Source organism: Cyprinodon tularosa, unplaced genomic scaffold, assembly GCF_016077235.1.
Source record: "Cyprinodon tularosa strain WSP-4 unplaced genomic scaffold, ASM1607723v1 ctg498, whole genome shotgun sequence".
Classification (NCBI taxonomy): domain Eukaryota; kingdom Metazoa; phylum Chordata; class Actinopteri; order Cyprinodontiformes; family Cyprinodontidae; genus Cyprinodon; species Cyprinodon tularosa.
The window spans coordinates 335,435-344,277 of record NW_024039227.1 but is presented as its reverse complement, the minus strand read 5'-3'; the positions used below and the strand labels follow the sequence as shown (position 1 = coordinate 344,277).

The window sequence follows — 8,843 nt, the reverse complement described above, 5'->3', positions numbered from 1 at the left end:
TAAATTTAAAGCAGTTCACCAATTATAAAAATAAATACTTTCAATAATATAAACATTTAGTAACATACATTTTAATAATGAAACTCAGTTCATTTGGTGAAACACGTTAACTCAAATTACAAACTAGTGTTTCTTAAAGCTTTTTAAAAATATATAATATTGAAAAATAAAATAGGACATCAGATAAGGAAAAAATATCATATTACAGAAACATGGGAGAAATACAAATTAGAGCCTCATGAAATTTATTGGATGTTAACGTGTATTTAGTTCAATGTAACTAATCACCAGGCAACATCTGCTCATAGATAAGATGTAAAAAGAAATCAAAACAGTACAATTACCTCGTTACCAGCATTTACAGTATTTATTAATTTCATATCAGCATTCATTTCAACAAAATAAACTCCTGCAATGAGTTAGAGTGAAGTTCAACTTTTTAATCAGAAACTTTATTGTTTTTTCTTATTTCTTTAGTTAAACTTTAGCCGTTTTTCGCAGAAAAGGGAAAACGGCCCTAAGAACCTTTTGTTAAATGGAATACGAGCTTAGATTTGACTCTAAAGCAGAGGCCTCAACCTTAGCTCCTGGAGGACAGGTGTCCTACACACCTGTATCTAATGATCGGTCTTCCTCACCAGCAGAACTCAAGCTGCAGAGACACAACGCAAGGCTGCAGGACACCAGCCACCCACAGTGAAACACAGTAGAGGCAGCATCATGATAGGTGGTTACTCTTCAACAGAAAGGGGACTGTCTGTTGTTTTTATGGAGGAGGAGAAAATGTATAAGTTATAAACATGTCAAAGTAGCAGCCGGTTCTGCCTCTGTAGCATCGTTTGTTTGCTCGATCAATAAAGATAAAAGATTTGATTGGTTTTCACATCAGTTTGAATAAAAATCCAAACCAACCAGAGAATAAATATGTGAGAAATAAGACAGATTTAGACTTTTATTGTCATTTTGTATACACAGAGTGTAAACAAAACCAAATTTCATTTAGTACAGCTTTCAGACAGTAAAGCGACGTATTTTGTGTATTTGTCAGGAGGTATATCAAGCCACTGCCTATAAGTGCAGCCATCACGTTACAAGGCGCCAGAAGATATTTGGTTGTTTGTTAAATCAACAGGTGCTTTAGAAAGGTTTTGGTTTTTGGGTGTTTAAAATTTTTTCCGTCCAACAGTTTTGTTTGAATGTCAGCTAAATTATTATCAAATTAATATCAATCATGCATAAAAGCCTTAGAGTTACTTATCAAAGTCTTACTTTCTTAATGATTCACAGTTTTACCAAAGAGTTACCCTTTTCAGGGCCGCCATATTCCTTTGCACTTTATTAAATTCAATATTTTCTAAAGGAAAAAACAAACCAAATGAAACATGTTTGAGAAAGCAGATATTTTTTAATTTATTATTAAATGACATAAATAAATCGTGCAGCAGGTTCAAGTAGAAATAGATAGCTTATGTACAGGCAAAGGCAGCGGACTCATCTAAAGCCTGCCAGCATCCAGAAGGCACTTTAGAATCGATCGTACAGTAAAAGGCACAATGAATGGAAAATACACACATTAATTTACTCTATATACACACATGTACATATTCACGTTAGTTAGGACCTTTTTTTTGTTGTTTTTTAGGGTTAACAATGATATAAAATGTAATGAATATGGTGGAAAATAACTTTGTAGCTTCCTAAGAGCAAGTTAACATTCATAACCTAATGTCTGTCTACATATGAAATTAGTTTATGTCATTATTTTCTTGGCTGCATAAACTACCCTGCGCCAGTCGACAGACCATTACTTAAACAGGGTTTAAAAGTGTCTTATTTAATTTGCAAAGTTAAGTGTGGAGAAAAAAACAAAAAAAAACAATCTTTTTGGCTGTAAGAAAGCAGAACAGTGTACACATTGCACTGTCTATCCCAAATGAGTCTATTCAGTTACTTTTTCGAGGAACTGCAATAAGTGATCTGGGATCTTAGTCTGTACCAAAGCTCCATGCTTCCTAAAGGTCAGACAGGAAGAGGTGAAGCCTGAGAGCTGCTTCAGTAGCTCTGAGCTACAGGCGCCCAGCTCGCTGTGAGCCTGGCGATGGAGCTCTCAAACTGGGCATCCCCAACTCCAACCTCGCTCAAGCTGGGCTCGTACATGGAGGACGGCGAGGAGACGGGTAGAGAGGAGGTCAGACCCGTGTAGGAGGAGCCCCTCAGGAACTGAGAGGTCAGACCTCCAGGCACGGAGCTGGAGGAAGAGCCAGAAGGGGTGAGCGTGGTGCCAGCTACCGACCAGAGGCTGGGGTACTGACTGTGGAGAAGAAAGAGGAACACGTTGGAAAAAGGAACTGATGTTGCCTCTTCTGCAAAAATCAGCAAAGAATTGGATATTTATGAGCCTCACCCGGTGTTGGATGTGGAGTTGCTGGTATGAGACAGAGTACCCATGCCTGTGGAGTTGGGGATCTGAAGGGCAGACCAGCTGTCATGAGTCGGCAGAGTCCCCGAGTTGTTGTCCATGTAGTTGTCTGAGAAAACGAAGTGAGAGGAGAAATAAATAAAAACTTTCTTCGCTTTAATCCAGACAGCGTTAAATCACAGACTCCTCAGCGGGTCTTACTGGTGCTGGAGCTGCGGTGGGGGTAGTGGCTGGGGTAAGGAGCCGCTCTGTGGCTTCTCAGGCTGGAGTAGCGCTCGCAGTAGGAGCCTGACGGGTGGCCTGCAGTGCCACTGAACTGAGGGGGGCTGCTGTTGGGGCAAATGGGACTCTGGCCTGGAAGGAACCAACCCCCAACTGTAGAGGAATAAAAGAATGTAATTATCTGGAGATACAATTCGAGAAAAAAAGCATGTATGGCTCCTCCTTGATGTACATCTTAAAGATTTAGAGTCTAAAGAGATGACAAGAAACTTACGTTGAGAATATCCGGACTGTTGGCTGTCCGTAGTCTGGTCAGACACTTCTTTATGGTCACTCCTTCAATAAAAGATAAAAAATCAGATCACGTTCAGCAGATCTTTACTAAGCAGACAGGATAAGCAGTAACAGCTGATCTAACATGGCTCCATAAACACATTATTATCCTAAAACATACATTAAAAACCAAAACTTTTATTCCTTAATTCACAAGAAAAAACTTGTACCTTTCTTTGGCATCCAGAAAAGCTTTGGCAAAGGGGTTGTGTTTTATCTTCAGAGCAGTGATCTAAACAAGAGAACACAGGTTCAATAAAGCTGAAATAAGCCGTTTTAATGAGAATCTGGCTGATTTGGGAATAACTGACCTCTTCGTTCTGGTAGGCAGTGACAGCGATAAACTGGGTTTCTGGGAAAGACTGGCTGCTGATCATCTTCTGGATGCCTCCGACCTTCACGATGTGGATCCTCGGCTCATATTTGTGCAAAGAATTCAGCATGATCTATGGGAACATCTCAGTTAGTCTTCTAATCTCTCAGTATGTGCGCACATCTAGGTCACACCAAGTGAGACTGAAACCATAAACACACAAACTCTTAGTAAAATGCATTTAAAGACAGATATCGCCCAAAAGAGCCAGAAATACAACAACAAAAAAAGGCAAATAAAACATAACAAAAAAGTAGGTAACACTTTGGACAAGGGCTGAAACAATTAATTGGATTAACTGTGATTAACTGATTATTATTTTCAACTAATTTAGTAATCAATTAATCATTACCTGGAGTATAGAGAGTGTTAAATATGCCTTTAAATGACAGAGCGACCCATTTAGAGCAGTAAATATAACAAAACTGTAAAAAGAAAAAATATGGAAACATTTTGCATTTTTAAGATAAAAAAAATGTTTGGACTGTCAATTTGCTCTATCCAGAACTCCTTATGTGGAAAAGTTTTAGCTTCACCTGGTTTAATAAAAAAAAAAAAATCTTCTTTTAGGAACCTTTTTGCAATCTTTGGTGAACGGTAAAGTGCCTTGAGATGACATGTGTTGAGTTGGCGCTATATAAACTAAACTGAAATAAATTGAACCGAATATATGCGCTTTTAATTGAAATTCACAATAACACTGTAAAAACGTAGATTTTATAGTGTTATATATTATATCCCATGTTTTCCCTTGAAAAGCTTCCTGGATGTGAAGCGAAACCTCTTCAACCTTGGAAACAAAAGTCCAGTGGATTGGTTTTAATTTTCTTTCTTTTTTTTAATCTTTTCTCTAAGTTCCCCTCCTCACCTGTCCTCCGCCGTTCAGCTTGTTGGACAGTTTGACTTTGCTGAAGGAGACCGGCGCCTTCATCCAGTGCGCTCCGAAGTTTGGGGAGTCTGGATGGATGTAGACGCAGCTGGGGCTCTGAGGCTCCGGCTTGCCCCCGGGGACCCATTCCCCGTTCACGTATTTCCATCGGTTGTTGTCCGCTGCCACGAAGTCTAACAGCACCGAGTACATGGCGTTCGGGTCCAGGCCGGAGACGCTGACCCGCAGAACCGGGAACATCCTCCTAAAATAGTGAGTTGAGGAAGAGTTTGAAACCAAGTGGCTTATATATGTATATATATGTTTTTAAATCTCCAGACTAGTTAAACGTAGACATAAATATCTACATGTTATGTTAAATCAATGACTTTGCTTCTTAAAATGAGAATATTCCCCATGTTTATCTGGTTAAATCTCGTGCGTAAATTGCGCCCAAACCGGTGCGTAAAGATCCCCGCCGCGGCCTCCTTTCCATTCAGACCTACCTTCCAGTCTTGGTGACGATCATCTCGTTGGTTAACTCTTTAAACTTGTTCCACAGCTCCGCGTCCTCCAGCGTTAACTTAATATCTCTCTCGGTGACGTCTCCTTTCTCGCTGCCTTTCTGGAACTCGCTCTCCACGGCGCTGAGCAGATGCTCCAAACGCTGATCGGGGCTGGAAGAGCTCATATCTCCAAGTCAGGTCAGATGGGTCTAAATCCGACAGGAAGATGCCTGTGCGCTCAGGCCTTAGCACATTCTGGAGTTTAGGCCCCGGGGCCCTCCTTCTTTAAGGGCCCCCGGGACCTCATGGGGCTTTTGGGCGTGGTTTGGTTCGAGTGCGCACACCTCGAATGTCTGACGGTGTTTTTCAAACTCCACCCCAGCAAACCACGAACCGCAATGAAATAAGACATTTGGAGAAATGTAGAAAATTTAGAGCGAAAACTTTGAGGACCAGGTGAAAGAAGAGGCCTCGTTCTGATGCAGAACTTTGCAGAACCTAAAATCCTATAAGCTGGAAAAAATGATGAGATATATTTTACATTAGAAGATGTCGGAAGGTTTTGTGAACAAATGCAAATAAAAAAAAAGCATTTATCATTTAGTTAATTTCACTATATTCACCTTTTAAACTCTTTTACCTGCAGCTTACTGTTTTACCGTTTCATTATTTTTCCAAATTCTTTAATTCTCCTCTCAGCAAATAATAACAAAATATACATTTTTAATTTGTGCAAAAAATGAACATAAATTAACTCTTAAACTTAATTTATAGCTGATGATTACAGCAGTCTATTCAAGTTTGTTTATACATCAATTGCAATGATTTTAAACCAATCCTATTCTTGTAATATTTCTATTTAAAAATTTATGTTTTATGGCAAGCCTTGAATAAAGTGCTAAAGTCTTGGTTTTTATTGTTAAAATTATTTATCCATTTGTTTCATTTGACTTAATTTAACACGTAGATGATAAACTGAAGCCAAAATGTTGGTCTTTTTTGTATTTTTGGCTGATTTTCAAACCAGCACCCCTTAACTGCCAATTATTCTGTTAGTTGTCCTTATTAATTTCACTCATCTGTTAAAGAAAAAACACGTTTCCACTAGGATAACAACATTTTTATTATCTCATTAATAGATATAAGTATATAAATGCTTTGGAACATTGATTCTGATTTAATTAATAAATGCAAAAAAAATTGGTTCCCTATTTTGTTTTGTTGGTCAAAACGTAGAGCTTTAATATGTTCAATATTGTAGACTTTAAGTATTTTAAATATCTCCAAGGATATTCAGAAAACATTGAAGGGATCAGCTGTTAGATCTTTAAAGTAGCTAACAGCTAAACTTCACTAAAATCAGCTTTAGCAGGTTTCTGCAGCATAAATGTGCTTTTGCACATTTTGCATAGATAAATTTAGGATTTATAGCTTAAAGGCCACCCCACACTATGATGCCCTCCATGCTGAAAGGTGTGCATGCAAACAAAGGAAGGGAAGGGAAGGAAGAGGGCCGTGCCTTTGAACTCAGCTGTATATTTGCAAATTGTACTAATCTTTTGTTGCCTCAAATCCACATGAGAGAGGATTTGTGTTTGCAGAGTGAGGGCCATTAGGGCTGCCCCTGTGTTCTTGTTGTGCCGAGGTGTGGAAGGCCTACGAGTGATGCCTGGATTACCATAATGGGCCTTTGGATAACCCACTCAGGCTTTAATATTCGATATAACAGTCACTGATTTTTTTAAATTTTTTTAACAAAACTAAAAGAACTGCTACTTACTGGGAAAATATTGAAATGACCTGCTTCCATTTTATTTTAGAAGCAGAGGAAATCGGATTCTCCTTGGGTACAGCTTGAAGAAAAGGAATAATTTATTTTCACTTTATTATGTAAAGTTATTTAATGTATAAACAATGGTGGTTTAATTTATTTTAAATCAATACACATTTCCCAAGCTAGAAAAGACAACCATAAACCAGGGTCTGATATATTAGGATCCATCCGTCCATCGTTGTAGAACAGGTCAGCAGTCAGTCACAAGGCCATGTATAAATTGATGCTTTCTTTCTCTTTTTATGTGTGTTTTAAAAAATACTGTTCTTGATAAATGTCCAAACAACGTGAATGTGAATGTGATGCCCCTGCCTTTAATATAAGGGCCTCCAGGCCAGACCCAGCAGACGTAACAATGACAAATTGAAGTTGATGCTTCACATAGGTGACCTTGTTTAGGTGACCTTGGCATTTTATAGACGTTATTTCTTTTTCATTGACTTTAAAAGTCTTTTACACTAATATTTTTTCAAAACTATTAATATAGTTAAGTTAGATAGATAGATAGATAGATAGATAGATAGATAGATAGATAGATAGATAGATAGATAGATAGATAGATAGATAGATAGATAGATAGATAGATAGATAGATAGATAGATAGATAGATGATAGATAGATAATTTTCTAAGAATTTCTGCCTTATATTTTGTTTCCTGTAAGATCCCTTTGCTCTGTTGTTTTAAATGATACATAACAATAGGAAACATATTTGTCTTTATTTATACATTTATTTATTGATTTGCTCTTAATTATATAAAAGACAAAGAGAAACACACCTCCATCACAGCATGAAAGTATCCCTCATCTGACCTTTGAGCTTCAATGTTCTACTAAACCTCCTTTATAAAGGCCGGTATTAACGAGTTAGCTTTACTTGAGTCACTTACAATAAAATTGTACTTTAAGGAGCACTTAATTGATTTAGTATTCTTGTTGGTAATTTTTCTTTTTACTCCACATACAACGTGTAAGCAAAGCTATTCAGAAATATGAACACTAGAAAAGTTATTTATCCTTCAAAGCATATATGCATTACATACTGTAAAAATTGGTTTTATACGTTTCTGTTAAGAACATTTATGCATAAATTGTTTCTTCTGTCCAAATGGTTTTTTTTTTTTCTTTCTTTGGGAATCATGTTCTTTTTATTGTGGCTAGATTTTCTATTTTCTACTTGAAATAACAGAATTTTCTAATAACTCTCTGATAACTTTAATTTTTAAAATTATCTCTGGTTTCACAATTCAACAATATCTAGAAAAGTTCTTTGTACTCTTACTTTCTTTTCTTCACACTTTACCTTGACTAAAATAAAAATTTTCAAGTAGTGTTTCTCAAGTGAAATGAATGGTATTCCAACTTTTATCATTTGTCTTTTTTTGAGCAGAAACTCCTGTTACAGAGAAAATATCACAGCTTTTCATGGAAGTATCATTTTACAGCTGTAGGTATGGAATTCATTGTTGTTGCAAAGAACAAATTTTGGGAATCTAGAAAAGAGGTTCTGAGAAACATAGCTTTACTGTAGTAACTTTACTGTTTTCTTAATTTTTGTGTTATTTAACAATTTTATTGTTTATTCTTTTTTTTTTTCTTTTTTTTTTCACAAATTTTATATAAAAAAATTATTTCTATTTTCATGTGAAGTTTTACAAACTGCTTTCCTTTTAAACTGACCTCGTTGTCTTCACTTTAAGCCCAAAACAAACGCTCAGTCTTGACCAATGAAAATGTTTTGCTGACGTCCAGCAGATCAATAGAAATGCGTCTATGTTCGCCTCTCTAGAGGGAAGCCCAACCCCAAAAATAGAGAGAATGTGATCTGTAAAATGCAATTTGAAAACAATGATATTTGCCTTTATTGAATCTGAAAAAGAACACTTTTGAAAAAAAAAATTAAAAAATATATATAATCTGTAAAAAAAAAAAAAAAAAAAAAAAAAAAAAAAAAAAGAAAAGATGAAATAGCAAAGTTACTTTCAAAACATTTTAGTTATGAAGATGTTTTTTAAAGTTTAAATTCTGGACTATCATTTTCTTGAATATCAGCTTAGAAAATCTTGTTCATTGTTTGCAATGATATTGGAACATAATTTTCTCCATATATAAGATTCCTCCAACAATATTTATGGCCACTGCATCCGCTACAGCCAAAGAGTATTTAATGTCAGCCGTGTGTAGATGGATGTATCTCAGGTAAACAGCAGCTTTTATGGCGTTTCTCTGAGGCTCCTCTGTTTCCGTCGCCTCTGGCCAGCCTGTCTGTGATGTACTTGGAATTGAGT

The 8,843-nt window shown here is 36.5% G+C and overlaps 1 protein-coding gene across 1 annotated transcript; it reads right to left on the bottom strand.

Annotated features, from left to right (window-relative positions):
- Positions 1-1,385: 1,385 nt before the first annotated feature.
- Positions 1,386-4,997, bottom strand: tbxta (T-box transcription factor Ta). Its single transcript, XM_038302670.1, has 8 exons — positions 4,722-4,997; positions 4,216-4,480; positions 3,286-3,420; positions 3,145-3,206; positions 2,916-2,977; positions 2,621-2,794; positions 2,405-2,528; positions 1,386-2,311 (listed from the first exon to the last, which is right to left on the bottom strand). The coding sequence occupies exons 1-8, from the start codon at positions 4,904-4,906 to the stop codon at positions 2,053-2,055; spliced, it is 1,266 nt and encodes a 421-aa protein (XP_038158598.1). The 5' UTR covers positions 4,907-4,997; the 3' UTR covers positions 1,386-2,052.
- Between the last annotated feature and the right edge of the window lie 3,846 nt (positions 4,998-8,843).

Bases quoted from the DNA above. Each gene is read 5' to 3' on its own strand.
- tbxta (XM_038302670.1), bottom strand. From the start codon at position 4,906: ATGAGCTCTTCCAGCCCCGATCAGCGTTTGGAGCATCTGCTCAGCGCC. The intron at 2,795-2,915 runs GTAAGTTTCTTG...ATTCCTCTACAG, and splicing joins ACAGTCCGGATATTCTCAAC to TTGGGGGTTGGTTCCTTCCA. The intron at 2,312-2,404 runs GTGAGGCTCATA...TCTTCTCCACAG, and splicing joins AACTCCACATCCAACACCGG to TCAGTACCCCAGCCTCTGGT.